General features: G+C 43.2%; 1 protein-coding gene across 2 annotated transcripts in view; it reads left to right on the top strand.

Moving 5' to 3' along the window:
* The window catches only part of LOC140505206 (butyrophilin-like protein 2), a 73,583-nt gene that overhangs the window by 31,399 nt on the left and 20,463 nt on the right, over window positions 1–21,721 (top strand). For both annotated transcript variants that reach the window (XM_072610964.1, XM_072610963.1), the window contains exon 3: window positions 8,793–9,137. In XM_072610964.1, the coding sequence (XP_072467065.1) occupies window positions 8,793–9,137 (345 nt within the window). The remainder of the gene's footprint in view (window positions 1–8,792; window positions 9,138–21,721) is intronic.

Here is a 21,721-nt window from a genome sequence, read left to right as displayed (position 1 = left end):
GGGGATGTTTGGTTCCAGATAGCTATCTGAATAGGAGATGAAAAATCCCTTAGAACTTATATTAATAGTTACATAAGAGTCTCTGTCCGCAGACCCATTTTGGGGCCCCCCAATTCCCTCAAATAACCCTATTCCCTCAAATCCCAACAGCTTTCCAGGTCTTGTTTGGATGTTGTGACACAAAGACACAGTCTTGCTAACCAGATCTTCTTGGATTGGCCCTGAAAGAAATCTAGGGACAAGAAGAGTTAGTAGAAGCAGAGGTTCCACCTTTGTGTCTTTGTAAGGCAAATCTGCCAGCAAAAGTATTGATCATTTATAACTAGTAGTGATCTCCCTGGTCTCCCAACTGGACAGTGTATATTAGAGAGTCACAGAGTATTAGATCTGGGATGGTTAATTTTACATATGAACTGGTGCAATCCCAACCCCTGGTTTTTCTATTTATTTTTGAATATGTATTTAATTTTTAATTTATGAAATATAATATTATATAATAAAAAGATGATTGCATGTGAAACTATAAATCTGTTATGTCCAACTTGCTATTCCTTTGAAATACATAATAAATTTATCATATGAATATCTTTTTTTCCCTTTTTTCTTCCCCTCTATAATGTTATTGGGATAGGAAGATCTTCTAGTCCCATTAATAGACCTCACATGGAGCCCATTACAGGAAGCTTGCTTAGGAAAGGTTTGCTTTTGGAAGGTTTTTACACCTTTTGGTACTAAGTTGATAAGGTACTGAACCATGAGGGTTGTGATTCCTTCTGGCTTTCAGAAGTGTATATATAGTCTGAGTTGGTATTTTGCTTTGGGGGTTTCCTTACAGGAAGGATCTTTTGATTCCCTAGTTGAGACTCTGAGTAGCCATATGTTCACAGCTCCCTCACTTCTCAGATGTAAAGGCTGTCTCGATCCAGTGGTGTTTGTAAAGTTTATACCAATATTACCCTGGTTCATGTTGTTAAGAGCCCTGTCTTTTGGGTTCTTGGTTCTTGTGCTAATTTCTCTACTTGTATGTCTGACTTTTCCCCTGAACTAGTAATTGTAATTAAAAAAGATTGTTAGCCCCTTTAGTTGCTAACTTTCATTTAAAAAGCAGATTCAAGAACCTGTGCTAGCATGCCATCCTTGCTGCAAAACTTTCTCCCACTCTGCTCTAGTGATGGCTGCCATTAGACACAAACCTGTGTGTATGTATTGATATATATGTGTGTATATATGTATATTCACACACATATATACATAAATATGTAAAATCATTTTATACATACTTCAGTTTATCAGTTCTTTCTCTGGATGCAAATAGTATCTTCCTTCATATGTCCTTTCTAGTTTATTTGGGTATTTATAGTAGTCAAAATAAATTATTCACACTCTTTTTTTAAAAAAAAATATTGCTGTTACTTTATATAGCATTTTCTTGGTTTTGCTTATTTTGCTCTTCATTATTTTGTTCAGGTCTATCCATGTTTTTTTCTAACATTATAGAGCTCATCGTTTCTATACCCAACAGTATTCCATCACTATCATATATTACAACTTCTTCACCCATTCTACAATTGATGAGCATCCCTGCAATTTCCAGTTCTTTATCAACACAAGACCTGCCATAAACCTTTTGGAAGATATAGTTCCTGGGTTTGTTTTGGTAATATGTTTCCTGTATTATCTCTATTAACATAATTATAACTTTGAATATGAATGGGATTAACTCCCCCATAAAAAGAAAACAGAAAGCAGATTGGATTAAAAGTTAAAATGCAACAATAAATTTTTTACAAGAAACACAATTAAGAATGAGAGATACACATAGAATTAAAATGAAGGGTATTTAGAACTTACTTTATTTTAGCTCATGCATAAAATGCAACAGTAGCAATTTTGATCACAGATAAATTTATGAGTAAAATGGCTTTAATTAAAAACCATAAATAGGATAACTACATTTTGATGAAAGGTACTACAAACAATGAAGCAATCTACAAGTGCCAAATATTATAGCATCTAAATTTTTAAAAGAAAAGTTAAATGAATTATAGGTGTAGACACATAGTAGTACTGTTAATATTGGAGGAGTTAAATATTCCCCTCTCAGAACTAGATAAATCTAACAAAACAAAACAAAAAAAAGAAGTCAAGAAAGTGAATAGAATTTTACATAAGCTAGATATGATAGACATCTGGAGAGAAGTGATTGGAAATAGAAAGCAATGCAACTTTTTTTCAGCAGTTATGGTACCTTGAAAATGATTGACCGTATATTAGGACATAAACATTTTATAGTTAAAAGTAAAAAAGCAGAAAGATTAAAAATATGCCTTTTAGATCACAGTGCAATAAAAATTATCTTTAATATGAGACCATAGAAATACAGAAAACTAATTAAAGATTAAACAACCTAATCTTAAACAATGAGTGGGTCAAAGAACAAATCATGGAAATAATCAACAATTTAATTATACATAATGACAATAATGAGACAACACATCAAAAAAAAAGAGCAAAAGTAGTAATCAGAGGAAAATTTATATCCTTAAATACTTGCACCAAGAAAATGAAGAAAGAATAGATTAATAAATTGGATATGACATTTTAAAAAAATGGGAAAAAAATGAAGGGTAGCAGAGCCAAGATGGTAGAGTGATAGCAAGTACTCACCTAAGCTGTATGATACACTCCTTCAGACATCTCTAAAAAGAGAATCTGAACAAATTTTAGAGTAGCAGAATCTACTGGGAAACAGTATGGAAGAGTCCCATCCCAGGACAACCTGGAAAATCAATGGGAATGATCTCTTATATGGGTCTGGGGTGGTGCAGAGCACACAGGATGTACCAGCACAGACTCCACCATAGCAAAGGAGAGCAGGAAGTGCCAGATGGTGTGAAGCAGAGGCAACAGTGTAGATTCTCAGAAGTATCAATCCAGGATGGGAATCCACTGGAATTGAGTGAAAGAAAAATGCAGAACCCCAGGTAACAGCAGCAGCGAATCCTGAGACTATCAGTCTGCAGATTAAATGTCTGTAAATCACCTATATGAACTTTGGGGAGCCAAGATGGCAGAGTGATCTGTAAATGCTAACCCCCTCCCCTTGTTGGCCTTGAAAAACCCAGAGAATATTTCCCCAGGAAAAATTCTCTAATTGTTGGGATCAGCCAAAGGGTTAAACAGTCCCTTATCAAGAGAGGCTAGGAAAATCACAAAGGGGGGTCCTTCTTGCTGTGACTTTTGGGGATCAGTTCAGGACCGGAGCTCTCCCAGACACCCCCACCTCAACGAACCAGGAGGACATCCTGAGCCCCAGAGGGGTGGAGCCCTTAAGCACCAACACCAGGGACCCCAGGAGTGCCTTAGCACAGCCAGGGGAATCATCAAGAAACTAGCACAGATGGGGTTCACCAACCACTGAGCCTGCCTATACTCTAGCTTAGGAGAGGAGACCTCTTGCAGCCATACCACCCCTCCCCCACACCTCATGAAGCAAGCTCCAGGGTAACTTGAGCTAATATAATAAAAATGACAGTTCTATCTACATTAATTTATTTATTGAGTGTCATACCAATCAAACTACCAGATAATTATTTTCTACAGCTAGAAAAAAATATTATCAAAATTCATCTGAAAGAACAAAAGGTCCAGAATATCAAGAGAACTAATGAAAAGAAATGCTAGGGAAGGTGGCCTAGCCCTACTAGATGTCAAATTGTATTATAAAGCAGCAATCATCACAACCAATTGGTACTGGCTAAGAAACAGAGGGGTAGACTAGTAGAATAGGTTAGGTACTCAAGACAGAGCAGTTAATGAATATAGTAATCTACTGTGTGATAAACCCAAGGACCCCAGATTTTGGGATAAGACCTCAGTGTTTCATAAAAATTGCTGGGCAAACAGGATAACGGTATGGTGGAAACTCAGCATAGATCAATGCCTGACACCATACACAAGAATAAAGTCCAAATGGATACATGATCTAGGTATAAAGATTGATACTATAAACAAATTAGGGGAGCAAGGAATAGTGTATTTGTCAGATTTATGGAGAATGGAGAAATTTATGACCCAACAAGAAAGAGATACAGAACATTATGAAGTGCAAAATCGATAATTTTGATTTCAATGCCAATGCAACCAAGATTAGGGGGGAAGCAGAAAACTGGGAAAGAATTTTGGCAATTAGTATCTGTGACAAAGGTCTCATTTGTAAAATATATAGAGAATTGAGTCATATTTACAGGAATACAAGTCATTCCCAATTGAGAAGTGGTCAAAGGATATGAACAGGGAATTTTTAGAGAAAGAAATTAAAGGTATCTATAATCATATGAGAAAATGTTCTAAATCATTATTGATTAGAGAGATACAAACCAAAACAACTCTGAGCTACCACATCACACCTATCAGATTGGCTAACATGACAATACAGGAAAATGATAAATGTTGGATATGTGGGAGCATTGGAACACTACTTCATTGTTGGTGGAGCTGTGAGCTGATCCAACCATTCTAGAGAACAATTTGGAATTATGCCCAAAGGGCTACAAAAATGTGCATACCCTTTGACCCAGTAATATTGCTTCTAGGACTGTATCCCTGTGGGGAAACTGAGGAAGTGTCTCCCCAGCCCCTTGAATGACCACCACATGACCTAACATAAGAAATGTAATTTAAAGTTGATATGCTTAACTGGGAGTGCCAGGGGAAGCAGCAGAATTAATGGAGTATGCAGCCAGGGCAAAGGGACCCTAATCTTAAGAGTCATAAAATTCCTTAAGGGAGGAGGTGTCTGTGTTGAAGGACCTGGACAGTCCTCGGCACATATGTCAAAGTCAACAACTGGGACTTTTGGCCGGAGTTTCTTCTTTGTTCTAATGGTCCTCTTTTCTCTGAAGTTACATGTATAAAGGAACTGAATGAGAGATGGATCTTTGGAGGTCTTTTGCTACAGAAGTGGGGACACCTACTTCTGTTGTCCCAGCCAGGACCTTTGCCGACTGTTTCTCCCCCTCTCCACCTTCAGTCTCCCAATTGTGCCAAAGTGTTGGAGCTCAGACTTGTCTGATGACATATAATTTTTCTGTTTTTTCTTTACTATTATCTACTGCTCATGTGTATACACTTGCTAACTTGCACTACTTGTAGTAATAAAATTTAATTGCCTATTAAGCTTGTTTAAGTGAGTGTCGTTGTATCTTAAGATCCAAATTTAAAGTAAAAGTACTGCATAGTCCATGTAATCCCTTTCAATCACCATCCCAAAGAGATCATAAAAAAGGGGAAAAGATCCCATATGTACAAAAATATTTATAGTAACTCTCTTTCAGGCAGGCAAGAACTGGAAATCAGGGGATGCCCAACAATTGGGGAAAGGCTGAACAAGTTGTGGCATATGAATATAATAGAGTGCTATATGAAATAATGAACAGGAGGGCTTCAGAGAAGCCTGGAAGTACTTATATGAACTGATGCTGAGTGAAATGAGTAGAACCCAGAGAACACTGTACACAGTAACAGCCACAGTGCGTGAGGACTGTTTCTGATACATTTAGCCCTTCACAACAATGCAAGGACCTAAAACATTCCCAAATGACTCTTGAGGCAAAATACCACCCACATCCAGAGAAAGAACTATGGAACTGGAACACAGAATGAAGCAGAATATTTTCTCTTCTGTTATGTGTTGTGTTGGTTTATGTTTTTCTCCTGGTGTCCTCCATTAATTTTAATTCCTCTATGCAACATGCTTAATAAGAAGTATGTGCAGAACCCATATGAGATTGCATACTGTCTTTGGGTGGGAGGGGGAAGGGAGGGGGAGAAAATTGTGAGACTTATGGAAGTGATTATAGAAAACTGAAAACAAATAAATTAACAACAAATAGAAAAAGAAAAAACACTAAAAATCCCCAATTAAAAACTAAATTGAAAATCCTAAAAATTAAAGTTAGATTACTACAACTGAGTATTAAAATCCATTGAATTAATAAATAAAAGTAGATTGGTTTTTTGAAAAATCAGTAAAATAGACAAACCATTGATTAATTTTATTTAAAAAAGGTTGAATATATCACTAACAAAGATGAAATTAAAACAATTATAATGAGTTATTTTGCCCAATTATATTTCAGTAAATGTAGCAATTTAAGTGAAATGGAAGAATATTTGCTGAAATATAAATTGCCTAGATTAGTAGAAGAGGAAATTAAATATCAAAGTGGACCAGTTTCTTTAAAAAAAACAATTGAACAGGTCATAAATGAGTTTCCTAACAAAAAAAGCCAAGACCAGATAGATTTAATGGTGAACAAACATTGAAAGATCAACAAATTCCAATAAGAAATAAATTATTTGGAATAATAGGCAAAGAAGGGATCCTAACAAACCCCTTTAGTGAAACAACTATGCTAATGATAACTAAAAGCAGGAACAGTAATTGCAGAGAAAGAAAATTATGGACCAATTTCATCAATGAAATATCCTAAAATAAAATACTAGCTAAAAATACTAGAACAATATATTACAAAGAATATACATTATGATCAAATAGGACTTTTACCAGGAATGGAAGAATTATATATAATAAGGAAAACTATTAACATAGTTGATTTTATCAATAATAAATGTTTAAAAATCATACCATTATATCAATAAAGGCAGAAAAGGCTTCTCATAAAATAAGACACTCATTTCTATTAAAAAAAAACATTTGAAAGTAATGATATGAATGAAATTTTCCTTAAATTGATATAAGACATTTGTCTAAAACCATTAGCAATCATCATTTCTGATGGGATTAAGCTAGAAGCCTTCCCAGTAAGATCAGGTGTGAAGGAAGGATGCCAACTGACACCATTTTTCAGTATTATATTAAAAATCCTAGCAATAACAATAAAAGAAATAGAAACAGAAGGAATCAGAATAGGGAAAGAGGTAATAAAATTATCTCTTTCTGCAGATGATATAATGATATATTTGGAAAATTCCAAATACTCAAAAAGTTAATTGAAACTATAATTTTAGCAAAGTAGCAGGATATAAAATAAATCCACAGAAATCATCTACATTCCTACAGATCATAAAGAAAACGTTGCAAGAAGAGAAAGAAAGATGTACTTCATTGAAAATAACTCTAGGCAGGACAAAACACCCAACCCTCATTTAATAAGCAAGGCAACTATGGTTGGGGCTGATTGAAACTTGCTTAACATGACATGATAGAAGCAGGACATGAATCTGAATCTTCTGACATCCAGTCAAGGATTCCTAAGATTCTGTTTTCCTGGGGCTCACAGAACTCCACTGACTTTGGTCCTATGCAGAAGAAAGAGGAGACATTAAGGGAGGTCTGAAAGACTCTAATGTCAGGGCAGCTTCTTTTAGGGCTCAATAAAGCACTTTCCAAATTCTCCTTCGCTTCCCCACCAAAAGGACCAACATGTGCTGGTGATTAAGGCCCTGGGCCTAAGGAAAGTCACAGCTTGGGAAGCAAGAGCAAGACTGAAAGGTTTGGAGCAAAACCTCAGGCCAAGCCAGGGCAGGACCCGGAGCTTTTCATGGAGATGCCACATACAGGGCACTTAGGAAGACGCAACCTGGATGGAGGTTTCAACTAGGAAGATGAGCCAGGGCCCCAGGAGACCCAGGAAAAGCAGTGTCATTTAGATGTGTGTCTGGTGCCATCTGCCTCCCAGAAGCTCTGCCTTCTAATCCCTGCACTGACTATTTCCCCCTCCTGCCTCCCTCTGATGGGCAGACTTGTGAGGCTGCTGATGTACAGACTAGGGCCTGCCTTCTTGACTTGTGTGTGAGAGAGGTTGTCAGAACTGATGCCCTCCACAGATGCGAGAGTTCTGTGACTTCTGACCAAGACCCAGCTAAAAAAATAGGATAATTAGACTGTGTCAATGAGGACTGAGTTGTTTCTCCCCTTCTGACAAAGGGCCCCCAAAATCCAGTTTTTTGTGGACTCTGTACCAAAGAGCTGCAAGGAGATTCTCTCCAGTGACATATAGAACCAAAGGTAAAACAAGGATAGAATCACAATTTTGGAACTGGAAAAGGCCAAAGAGGTCTCTGAGTTCAATCTTATTATTTTACCGAACCAACAGAGGCCCAGAGAGGTCTAGTGACTTGTCCAAAGTCCCACAGCTAGTCATTAGCAGAGCTAACATTTGAACTCAAGTCTCTTCCTTCCTGGCCCAGTAACCCAGAATGCCATTACCACAGTGATGCCCTGGAAGCCCCCACATTTCTATACCCACATTCCTCGTCCCCACTGAGCTGCACTGCTCTGTCACACAGGGCTCTCTCACAGACACAGAGGCTCTCTGACCCAGCCTCCTTCTAAAGCTCTCAGATGCATAGTCACAGGATGAGGGCAAGTACAACACCAGGCCAGAAGCCTGGACTTTCTCTGCTTTAGGAAGTTATCTCTGGGCAGCCTCAGTACTGGGGCAGAGGCTGGGGCCTCCAAGGGCCATTGACAGGAGCTGTTGCCTTCCTGCCTCCATCCCAGACTTTCAGCCCCCATTCAGTTGGCCTGGCTCCCTGAACATACAAGGCAGTGAAGAGAAGAATGTCATGTCTCCATCTCACAGATGTGTCATAGTGTATAAAGTGATTTTACCAAAGGTGGTCTAACATCAGTGGAGTGCCTGGGCAGGAACACATTCAGAGCTAAATGGTCCTGGCTGCCCTGACCCTGCTCTGAAGGCCATATTCACTCCTCCATCCACAAATTCTCTGATTCTCTGCTGTTTTGTGCCTGGTTCTCCATACAGGAACATTCACAGTATCTGGCCCTGTGGTCCAGCCCATCCTGTCCTGGGTGGGGGAAGATGTCCGGCTCCCTTGTCACCTCTCTCCTAAGACGGATGCTCGAGAAATGACTGTGAAGTGGGTCAAAGATTCACTGGTTGTGCACTTGTACCGCAGGGGGCAGGAGATGAAGGAAGTCCAGGCCCCTGCATTCCAAGGGAGGACAAAGATGCTGTGCCAGGATATGGCTGAGGGGAAAGTAACTGTGATCATCCACCAGGTCCGGCTCTCTGACACTGGCCTGTACACATGTTATTTCCAGAAAGGCTCCTTTTACAATGAAACCACCTTTAGCCTTCAGGTAGCAGGTAGGTCCTACCTGGGGCATAAGTTTTCTCTCAAGCTGGGAGGGACCTTCAGACATTGGCATTGGTACAGATTTTTAGAGTGTTCAAGGTCGTTTTCATTCATTGTCTCACTGGAGTTTCACAACTTGCTTGAGGATTAGTATTTGGGTCACAGGGACCAGCCAGACCCTCACTGACTGAAGATCAGATCTGTTGTGTTTCAGTCCATCAGGATCCTCTTGTACCTTAAATGGGGTTTAGGGTATCCAGCCTCTCTGTCATTGGTTTAAGCCCTCCCCCTCCACTGCTATTTCCCCAATTTTAGAGGCTCTTCTGTCCCCTTATTCCATGTGAACACTTAATATTCAGATTCGTTTTTCTACAGTAATAGTTAATTACACTCTGTCATGGAAACAAATGTACAAACGACACTTTCCCTGACACGTGAGGACATTGTCCTCCCCACACAGGCCACCTGAGCCTCTGGAGAGTTGGGGGGTGAAGGGAGTTCAGGCTAATAGCTTATCCCTGCTCCTACATAGTGTAGTCCCACCAAGTTCTGAGCCCAAAGCTCCCTTGGATTCCAGTGCCAGGCCCCCTGGCTTCTCACAACTTCCCTTCTGGACTTGCAGGTACATTTGGCTTTATTCTTCTTCCAAGGTCTCCATGGCTTGGGCCTGGGTAGAGTGGGAAATCTATGTGCCATATCTAGAAGTGAAAATGACCAACAATAAGCCCTAACCACAATCTAATCTTGTTTCTAGAGGGACATGAGGTCTAGATTGGGGAGAGAAAGAACCTTCTTCCCTACCCAGCTCAGTTCATGGTACCTGTGCTGTGGGTAAATGGAACTTGCACTTCCTCTGGACAAGGTAGAAGGAAAGAGAGAGAGAGAGAGAGAGAGAGAGAGAGAGAGAGAGAGAGAGAGAGAATGAAAGAGATAAAAAGACAGAGACAGACAGAATCAGGAAGACAGAGATAGAAAGATAGAAAGACTGAGAGACAGAGACAGAGAGATAGAATGAATCCTAGCCTCTTCCAGCTTTGTAGCTAATAGAAAGTGAATGGTCCCACCCCAGTGTAAGGAGACTCCGAATGGCTTCTTCCTGATTGATTTCAGGCCCCTGGAATCCCCCACATGGGTCCTGTCATGTTACATCAGCTGAGGGACAAAGCAAAGCCAATTTGTCCTTCTCTCTCCATTTCAAATATTTGTTTCTTTGCCCAATAGACAGTGAAGCATTTTGAGCCCAGTCCTTGTCCCCAGTCCAGGACAATCCTCTGGGGTATCTGGGCAGCCATGGAGGACTTCCTTTCATCTGCTTCCCCAGGGTCCTACAAGAAGAAACCTCACAGCAGCCAATGGTGCAAGGTCATGTCCCACAGACTCAGAAGACAATCGCAATCATCCCTAAATACAAAGTTTTGTAGATTCAGTAAACCCAGGAACATTTTACAATCATTACTAATCATTGCTTGTTTACCCTCAGCCTTTGGGGCCTGTCTCAATCCATTTTCTCTTAGGCAAAAGAAAGAACAAAGACAAAGAAAGCAGGATGCTCCACTAGGATGGAAGCTCCCTCTGAGCTTTCTAAACCACATGGAGCTCTCCCCACAGGGAGATCATTCAGGCGTGGGGTTTCCCACTGACAGATGGGGGGACCTGCTCTCTGGCCTGGCCTCAGAGAAGTGGGTTAAAAGACCTGAACTGACACCCAAGTCCATGGACTGAGGAAGATGTCAGCTGGCTAAGGACTTCTCTCCTGTCTTCTGCCCACATTTTGCACATTTTTGTGCAACCACAAATATTCATTCAATGTCTCCTGTCTGTCCAGCCCAGTGCTATTGGGAAGACAAAAGAAGGCCCCATGAATTTTGTTCCTAAGGAATTTATAGCCTATGGATGACTGAGGGGAGAGGCACAAGATGCTATAAAATTGGAGCCCCTGGGTGGTACAGCAGATAGAGCCCCAGCCCTTGAGTCAGGAGGATCTGAGTTTAAATCTGGCCTCAGATACTTACTAGCTGTGTGACCTTGGGCAAGTCATTTAACCCTGATTGCCTAAAAAAGAAAAAAGACATATATACAAAACAAAATATTAGACACAATATAATGAGTTTCTGAATAAGTATCCAGACCATAATTAATTCAATTAAAAGATCTGGAAGGAGGAAAACCTGAATTCTCACCAAGACTCAGATACTTACTCATTGTGTGACCTGAGAGTCTGCCTCAGTTTCATCATCTGTAAAATGAGCATGGTGGGAGCTTTTACTCCCCAGGGTTCCTTTGAGGACCAAATGAAATAAAATTTGTAAAGTGTATCACACATGCAAATCACCATCTTGGTAGTGGTGTTCTGTTGTTCCAATCCTGTCTGACTCTGTGACCACATTTGAGGTTTTCTTGGCAGAGATCCTGGAGTGGTTTGCCCTCTTACTCTTCAGCTCATTTGACAAACGGGAAAATGAAGACAAATCAAGTTAAGAGATTTGCCCAGGTGCACACAGGTAGGAAGTATTTGAGAGAGAACTTGAACTCAGGTCTTCCTGTCTCCAGGCCCAGTGCTCCATCCACTGAGCAACCTAGCTGTCCTAATAGGCACTACACAATGTGAGCTCTTCTCATTTTTGATGGCATTATTATTTATTGACCACTTACTGTTTTCATGACCCTATGATGTTTACACTAAACCAGGACCCTGCCCTCAAGAAGATTTGTCTATAATAAGGAGGTAAGAAACACAAAGTAATATGATAATCAATAATATATGCAAGTATGATAATATATACAAGGTGTAAAATTAAATGCTCCTCAATTAAATTGAGCAAACATTAGCCACCTACTGTACAGGACTCTCTGTCCAAGGTGATATTTAAAACTGAGCATTGTTAAAGAGACAAGGACCAGGAGAGGCCTTCTGTGGGCAGCAGCATCTGAGATGGGCTGTAGAAAATGGGAGAGAAAGAAGGAAGGAGTTCCCTTAACAGGAAAGAGAATCATATCATCACCATCATCATCATCAATGGCAGCTCTAGAAGGCTTAAATGTTCAGAAAGGGCTTTATAAACAATCAATCAGTAACCTTTAATAAGCACCTACTGTGTACCACCACTGTACTAAGCACTGGGGATACAAGAAGAGTTTGTGAAAGGCAGTCCCTGCTTACAGTCTAAAGGGAGAGACTCCATGTTAACACACATACACAGAGCACAGAACATACAGGATGAATAAGAAACAGATAAAAGGGAAGGCCCTGGAATTAAGAGGAGTGAGCTAAGGCTTTCTGTACAAGGTATGGTTTCTGTTGGGCCTTGAAGGAGGCCAGGGAGGTCAGTTGTCAGAGGGGAGAGGAGGGAACATTTCAGGCCTGGGAACAGCCAGAGAGGATGCCCAGAGCTGAGAGAGGAAAGGTCTTGTTTGTGGGATGGCCAGCAGGCCCGAGTCACTGGACTGAACAGCAGGTGTTGGGGAGTAAGAAGTCAGAAGATCAGGGTGGTAGGAGGGTCTGGGTTAGAGAAGGCTGTGAATTCTGATCAGAGCATTTTGAATTTGCTCTCTGGGATGATGGGGAGCCATGAGTGTTTACTGAGTAGAACAGGAACAAGATCAGACCTGAACTTTACAAAAATCCTCTTAGTGTCTGGATGAGGGTAGATTGGAGAGAGGAGAGTGTGAGGCAGGCAGACTTCAGCTGACTATTGCAGTGATCAAGGCCTGAGGTAAGGAAGCACTGTATTAGAGGGGGGCCCTGTGAGAGCAGACAAAGACTTATAGGAGACATGTCTCAGAGGTGAAATTGTTGGGCCTTGTCAATAGATTGGATGTGGGGGATGAGAGAGGGAAAAATCCAGGGTGACTGCTAGGGTATGAGGTTAAGGGGCTGGGAGGAGGGTGTTGTCCTCTATACTCATAGTGAAGATAGGACATAGGGAACATGTGAGGGAAAGATAATGAGTTCTGTTCAGGACAGGTTGAGTTTAAGATGTCTACTGGACATCTAAACTGAGATGTCAGGGAGGCAGGTGGAGATCTGACACTGGAGGTCAGCAGACAGACTGGGGCAGGAATGGCTGACTTAAGGATCATCAGCAGAGAGACAGTAATTAAATCCATGGGTGCTGTTGAGATGATCAGTGAAGTCCTCTAGAGGCAGAACAGAAGAGCCCTGAGAACAGAACCCTGAGACACACCTGCAGTCAGAGGGCAGGATGTGGCTGAGGATCCAGCACAGGAGGCACAGAAGGAACCATCAGCTAGGTAGGAGGATGCCAGAATAGAGAGGGGGATCCTGAGAGCCTAGAGGGATGAAGGCATCTAGTTGTGGAGCTTGATCAGCAAAGTTAGAGGCTGTAGAGAGAACAAAGAGAAGGAGAATTGAGAAGAGGCTGTTGGACGTGGCAGCTAAGTGACTGTCAATGACTTTGGAGAGAGCAGTGTCAGTGAGGTGAGGAGGTCAGGAGCCAGATTTTAAGGCGTTAATAAGAAAGGGTGAGGACAGGAGGAGGAGGCATCTGGTATAGAAGGACTGTGGAGGAGTCTGGCTACAAAGGGCAGGAGAGATACAAAGAACCAGGTACTAATTTGTCCCCATCTTACAGAGAGGGAAACTGAGGCAGACAGAGTCAGTGCCTTGCCCAGGTCCTCTGTTGCTAAGTGTCTGTGATCAGTTTTACACTTGGGTCTTGCTGACTCCAGGACCAGAAGTCTTCCCACTGCGCCCCCTATTGGATGCATTAGAATAGGCATGTGAGCTGAGAAGAGCTGGTATCTTCAGGGGAACTGGAGCCATCCAGGGTAATTTTAGCCCAGAGCACCAGGAGAGGAGCTGAGTGCAATAGGTGGGAAAGGTCAGGTGGCCCCGAAGTGTAGAGGGCTTTGAATGCCCGGAGGAGAAGTCTGAGCCTCACCCAGAGGGAAGGAGAAAACCTCTAAAGATGTCTGAAGAGAGGAGTGGTTTGGTAACTTATGGATATAAAGAACATGAGCCTAGAGCCCAGGCCAAGTGGGAAGGGGGATTACAAGTCAATGAAACTCTCTCAGCCTCAGTTTCCTCATCCGTACTATAGGAATAATAACAACTGGCACGTCTGTAGCCCTTGGAGGCTGGCAAAGCATTTGACAAAAATGGTGCTTTTTATCCTCAGCCCTGGCAGGTGGGCACTTTTTCTGGTATAGTTTTACCAAGGAACACACTGAGGCAGTTAAAGGTTGAGGGACTTGACCCATGTCACACAGTAGGGAGTATATGAGGCTGGACTAGAACTCAGGTCTTCCTGCCTCCAAATCCAGTGTTCTATTGATCCCCCAGCACCTCTCTTCTCCTAGGGTGGTTAGCAGGGTCATGGGAGATCATCTAAAGAAAGTGCTCTGGGAATCTGGGAGCCTATAGGAATACTAACTGGGATTATTATTATCCCTGGTATCATCATTATCATCAGTATGTTCTTATTATGAGGAGGACTGTTGTGAGGATCCAGTGGGATAACAATGATGAAGCCCTTGGCCCATGGTTTGGCACATAGGAGGTGCTATGGGAATGTGAGTGATTCTTATGATCACCATGTGGCAGGTGTCATGGTAAGCACTGGGGGGAAGCAGAAAAGTCACAACATGATCTCAGGGAACTCACACTGGGATGGGAGAAACAACCTGCAAAGAGCTGCCAATGTCAGACAGAAAAGGCCCATGGAGGCATCCTGAGGGGAACAAGCAGCAGGTGTGAGGTACAGAGAACCAGGACTGACCTCCTACAGAAGGAAGAACTGAGCTGAGTTTGTACTGACAAAGACATGCAGGTGGTGATATGGAAAGCAGTGTCAGGTTCGAGAAGAGTAAGGCCAGTGTGACTGGACCATAGAGCACATGAAGGGAAGTGAGGTGAGGAGACTGGGCTGGGTGGTTGGGGCCATGTTTGGAGGGTATACATATGTGACGGCATTTGTATTTGATCCTAAAAGTACCTGGGAGCCACTGAAGGTTCTAAAGCAGATAGTGACATAGTCAGACCTCCCCTTCAGGAAAAATACTTTGGCAGCTGAGCGGAAGATGGATGGGAAGGGGAGAGACTAGACATTAGACCAGTGAGGGGCTATGGCAGGTATTCCAGGGGAGAGATGAGGAGGGCAGAAGAAGGGTGGGGACTCCCTGAATGGAGGGGACAGGTAGGAAGTGAGAAGTGTTGTGGAGGCAGAAACTTCCAGAACTCACAAGAGCCTGCCTATGTGGGAGGACACAGGAAGGAGGTGGGGAGGACACCAGCTCTGTGATCATCAGTGGATGAGAAGAACCATGGTGTCCTCCATAGAAGGAGGGATATTTGGAAGAAGGGGGATTTTAAGCAAAGACGATGAGTTTTTTAGATAAGTGTGATCCCCAATGTCCAAGAGATTGTTGTGACTGCGAGTATCAAATGGTGGGTGTTCAGCCTAGAGGCCGATGGGCTACCCAAGTCTTACCTTTCACCTTCGCACGTCTTTGGTGGCCAACCGGATAAACGTATTGAGAGAAGAGACTTTCCAGAGTTGAACAAGGGTTAGGCTTTATTCAGGGTCTTGGTTACATGTGCAGGGTGAATTCTTCCTCAGGAGAGAGGAATCCTCCTCCTCCCAAGGGGCAAAGATCGTACAGCAAGAGAATGGGAGCGGGAGAGGGAAGGGACCCTCTGCCCTCTAAAGGCCCTTCAGCGCAAAGAGCATCTTCAGGCTTTCCTGACCCTACTTAAGCTCTCCCACCGCATAGTTTGCACGTGAATACTGGGTGTGCTCTCAGCCTTTAGCTAGTCAACAACAGGTGTGCTCAGAACCTGGGCCAATCTCAAAGGTGGGATGCTCTCCCCAGCACGTATTCCATGGAGAAGAGGCGGAGATGCACGAGATAGCCCATGTCTCATGCCTGAATTCCCAGCTATTCCCTGGGGGGCCTCATGAGAACTCTGAGGTTTAGAAGTCCTTACCTTTACCTGCCCGAGACTGTCCACGTGAAACTGAGCTTACACCTCCAACATCTCCCCTTTTTTGTTTTGCGCAGAGTGCACGTGGCCCTAGAGCGAATAGCGGCTGGAGGCTAAGTGGGTTAGGGAGGCCTTTAACATATGGGTACCCCACAACAAGAACTTCATTTACACAGAAATCTGCAGCTAGCACAACAACTGACAAAGAGAGGCATCCAACAAAACAAAGATAAAACTAAATGGCTGAATTACACATATTACAACAAGAGGAAGTGCAATCACTAATTCCAAAGCATATTCTAAGAGAGGTAGCGCAGTGCTGGCGACTTACACTCCACCACCCCCTCAGTCATGCAGAATGGACCTCACGGCCAAGTTGTGAAATTCAGGTGATAGTTGGTCACCTCTGTGCGTCCTGGATTCGTGATGCCAAAGTCCTCCTTCAGCCGCTGAAAGGAGATGCCTTGATGGAGCGGGCGGCAATGTATCAGTTAGGAACGCCCAGTGTTATGTCAGCGTGGCAGTGGTTGGGATGAGTGCTGCTTCCTCTCTGGGCAGCAAGGTCAAAGCTGTTAGCAGCAGACTCAGGTGGTGCATGGTCCTTCTCCAGGGTCTCTGGGCTCGTCACTTCCGGCTTCTCCGGCGTCTCCGACACCGGTTTCCACCTGTGGATCCTTTTGATGGGAATCCACACGTCCCCTTTTCCTGTGGAGACACAACCATACCCTGGACCCCATATTAGTATCTTATACGGACCTTGCCATTTCCCTGAGGCCATATCCTTTACCATGGCCCATGTGTCCTTATTTCCAGCCTGGGTATTACTTTCCTTCCGGGGTTGTCATGGAATAGTCACAAAATGTCTCATAGCTGGAGGAGTATGTGAATTTTTTGAGATATGCAAAAAATTGTGTGTATATACAGCTGTATCGAGCTCTGATTGTGTTAGGCGACCTCTTCCCCTTTTTTGTTTAGCGAGGATCACCTTTATGGTGAAGTTGGCCCTTTCCCCTATGGCCTTGGCTGCTTCAGGAGTCAATGTTCATGGGGAATTTAAAGCAGAGTCTCCTGCCAATAGTGAATATGAAGGTTGCATGAGAGGTAGGGGTATAGGCACCTTTGATCTTATCCATTGGATAGCACCTACAAGTTTCTGAGCATCATTGAGTGTTTGGATCTTTATATCCCATTTTGGGGGTTCCAGCCAAATGATGGTGCCCTGTATTTGATATCCCAAATATTTGTAACTGGGTCCTCTCTGTATCTTTTCAGGAGCAATAACTAATCCTAGTCCTAGAAGGTTCCTTTCTACTACTTGGAAACACTTCTCCAGATCCTTGAGCTGAGGTGCAGCTATAAGGATGTCATCCATATAATGGATGATTTTGCATTGGTATTGCTGCCTGGGGCTCTCTAATGCTTGATTAACATACCACTGACAGATGGTGGGGCTGCAACTCATGCCTTGGCGCAGTACCTTGCACTGGTACCTCTTTGCAGGTCCTTCATTATTGGGGTGAGGTACAGTAAAAGCAAACTGAGGACAATCTACTTTGTTTAAAGGGATGGAAAAAAAACAATCCTGAATGTCAATGATTATAAGTGACCAACCATCCGGGATGGCATTAGGAGATGGGAGACCCAGTTGCAGGGCTCCCATAGGCATGAGAGACTGATTTACCTTCCTTAGGTCTGTAAGGAACCTGAATTTTCCGGATTTTTTCTTTATAACAAACACAGGAGCATTCCAGGGTGACTGTGATGGTTCTATATGTCCCTTTTCTAATTGCTCCTTAACCAATATTTGTAGTGCCTGGAGTTTTTCTGCAGTCAGGGGCCATTGCTCCACCCAAATCAGGGTGTCTGACTTTCAATTCAAGAGTGGGGACTCGGGGGCGGAGCCAAGATGGCGGAGTAGAAAGACGCACATACACATAGCTCCGAACCCACAACCCATAGAACATTTACAAATAAGTAACTCACGGCGAATTCTGCACCCAGAGGCCACAGATCATTGGAGTGAGGGAGATTTCTGTTCCAGAGAGACCTGCAAACCTCTCGCAAAAGGTCCTTCGCACCGCGGACTGGGCGCCGGGACTGGGAGCTGAGTACAGTCATGCCGTGGCCGCGGCACTGAGAGGAAAAGATCCGAGCGGGCTTCAGGGACGGGATCTCCAGCGGCCACGCAGGTCCCTCCACCCACAGGTGACAAGGGTTGGTGAGAGGGTCTCTTTGGTGGGTTGAGAGGGGAGTGGGGTGCCCCCATAACTCAGGCCCCCTCAGGAGGCAACAGTGGAGGCGGGAGCAGACCGGGGCTCCTCAAGCAGGCAGGAGCCTGGATCCATTGTTGAAGGTCTCTGCATAAACCCCCTGAGGGAATTGAGCCCGTGAGGTGGCCCTGCCCCCACCTGAGCACCTGAACTTAATCTCACACTGAATAGCAGCCCTGCCCCCGCCCAAAGCACTGACACTGGGAAGCAGCATTTGATTCTCAGACCCCAAGCTCGGGCTGGGAGGATCCGGAGGCGAGGTGGGTGTGAGGAGGATATTCAGAGCTCAAGTCACTGGCTGGGAAAATGCCCAGAAAAGGGAAAAAAAACAAGACTATTGAGGGTTACTTTCTTGGTGAGAGGTTTCTCCTCCCCTCCCTTCTGATGAGGAAGAGCAGTGCTCACCATCAGGGGAAGACACGGAAGTCAGTGCTTCTACATCCCAGCCCACTCAATGGGATCAGTTCTGGGAAAAGGTCTTAAAGATCCCAAACAATTTTCAAAATCATGATAGAGAGGTGGAGGAAAAACTGGGAAGAGTAATAAAAGACTTGCAAGCAAAGTATGAACAACAAATCAGCACCCTGCTAAAGGTGACCCAAAAAAATGCAGAAGAAAATAACACCCTGAAAAATAGGCTAACTCAATTGGCAAAGGAGGTTCAAGAAGCCAATGAGGAGAAGAATGCTTTCAAAAGCAGAATTAGCCAAATGGAAAAGGAGATTCAAAAGCTCACTGAAGAAAATAGTTCTTTCAAAATTAGAATGGAACAGATGGAGGCTAATGACTTTATGAGAAACCAAGAAATCACAAAACAAAACCAAAAGAATGAAAAAATGGAAGAGAATGTGAAATATCTCATTGGAAAAACAACTGACCTGGAGAATAGATCCAGGAGAGACAATTTAAAAATTATGGGACTACCTGAAAGCCATGATCAAAAAAAGAGCCTAGACATCATCTTTCATGACATTATCAAGGAAAACTGCCCTGAGATTCTAGAACCAGAGGGCAAAATAAGTATTCAAGGAATCCACAGATCACTGCCTCAAAGAGATCCAAAAAGAGAAACTCTTAGGAACATTGTGGCCAAATTCCAGAGCTCCCAGATCAAGGAGAAAGTATTGCAAGCAGCTAGAAAGAAACAATTCAAGTATTGTGGAAATACAATCAGGATAACACAAGATCTAGCAGCTTCCACATTAAGGGATCGAAGGGCATGGAATAGGATATTCCACAAGTCAAAGGACTAAAACCAAGAATCACCTACCCAGCAAAACTGAACATAATACTTCAGGGGAAAAATTGGTCTTTCAATGACATAGAGGACTTTCAAGCATTCTTGATGAAAAGACCAGACCTGAAAAGAAAATTTGACTTTCAAACACAAGAATGAAGAGAAGCATGAAAAAGTAAATAGCAAAGAGAAGTCATAAGGGACTTTACAAAAGTTGAACTGTTTACATTCCTACATGGAAAGACAATATTTGTAACTCTTGAAACTATTCAGCATCTGGGTACAGGGTGGGATAACACACACACACATGCACACGCACATGCACACACACATAGAGACAGAGTGCACAGAGTGAACTGAAGAGGAGGGGATCATATCTTAAAAAAAAAATGAAATCAAGCAGTGAGAGAGAAATATATTGGGAGGAGAAAGGGAGAAATGGAATGGGGCAAATTATCTCTCATAAAAGAGGCAAGCAAAAGACTTTTTAGTGAAGGGAAAAAGAGGGGAGGTGAGAGAAAAACATGAAGTTTACTCTCATCACATTCCACTAAAGGAAGGAATAAAATGCACAGTCATTTTGGTATGAAAACCTATCTTACAATACAGGAAAGTGGGGGATAAGAGGATAAGCAGGGTGGGGGGGATGATGGAAGGGAGGGTATGGGGAGGAGGGAGCAATTTGAGATCAACACTCATGGGGAGGGACAGGATCAAAAGAGAGAACAGAAGTAATGGGGGACAGGATAGGATGGAGGGAAATATAATTAGTTCTTACACAACACTACTATTATGGAAGTCATTTGCAAAACTACACAGATCTGGCCTATATTGAATTGCTTGCCTTCCAAAGGGAAGGGGTGGGGAGGGAGGGAGGGCAGATTGGCAGACAGGGGCAATTAGAACGCTCGGTATTTTAGGGTGGGGGGAGGGGACAAAAGGGGAGAAAATGTGGAACCCAAAATTTTGTGAAAATGAATGTTAAAAGTTAAATAAATTAATTAAAAAAAAAAAAGAGTGGGGACTCCAGTGCAACTGCAATGGCCCTTACTAAAAATTTGATAGCCTCATCCCCAGGCAGCTCATGATGTCTCTGCCCCAGATGTTAAAATTAAGTCCTGGAATCACCAACGGCTATACGGTCCCTTGGCGATCCTCTGCCTCCCACTTTACTGGGTGCATTGTCTCTCAGGTATTTTGGCACCCTCCTATTCCCCACACTGGTCTCTGGCTTTCTCTGAGCTTCCAGTGCCGGGGTACTGAGCGACTGTTAAGGCAGGTCCTATCCGCTCCAGTATCAAGGAGGCCAGTCATGGGAATTCCATTGAGCCAGATTGTACACTCAGGTCTATTCCATCCTATTTCCTTTAGTAACTGAATTTGAACTGAGTGCTTTAAGGGAAGGGCAATAGCTATGGGAAGCTGATTGTCTATGTGAGCTGGCTCAGCTACCACATTGGAGCATGGAAGTGCTGTGGTGCCAGTGGGATAAACTCCTCTATATATAACTATGGGTGTGTGGGAGGGGTTCTGCAATATCAGGGATTCCTCCTGTATGGGGTCTCTCAGGGGAATCATAGTAAACTGATGAGCTGCAAGCTGGCATTTATCTAAGCTGTAAAGGTGTTGCATTCCTTCCTCTGGCCTCATAATCTCCTGTATTCTCCCTCCAAGGGGCCATCCCTATTCTCTGCCAAAGGGTACATTTTCGGGGCCCTCGAGGGGCCCCTCACCCCGTTTCCCGACTTCCTACATTGTCTAGCCAGGTGACCTGGCTTTCCACATGAAAAGCAGGGGTCCTGGCCCCTCCCCGTATTTATTTCTTTCCTACACTCTTTCTTAAGGTGTCCCGGTTTTCCGCAGTGAAAACATTTCCTCTCCAGGGAGATGTTATTTAAGGCTGCAGCCAGATACTTCCCTTGGACCTGTGCCAAGTACACCTGACTCCCTACCCTCTCACATCTCTGTATCATTTCTTCACTGGATGCATTCTTTGGCAGTCCCAGCATTTCCTTTTTGCAGTCATGATTACAATTCTGCCTCAGCAATGTCTTTAACACTATCTCTGTCCCTTGATTCTCCTCTCCCATGTCTCGACCCACTGCCTCCTGCAGCCTGGCCACAAAGTTAGTAAATGGCTCAGCA

The sequence above is a fragment of the Notamacropus eugenii genome, chromosome 5, assembly GCF_028372415.1.
Source record: "Notamacropus eugenii isolate mMacEug1 chromosome 5, mMacEug1.pri_v2, whole genome shotgun sequence".
NCBI classification, from domain to species: domain Eukaryota; kingdom Metazoa; phylum Chordata; class Mammalia; order Diprotodontia; family Macropodidae; genus Notamacropus; species Notamacropus eugenii.
The sequence above is the reverse complement of the archived record's forward strand: the minus strand, read 5'-3'. Positions and strand labels throughout refer to the sequence as shown.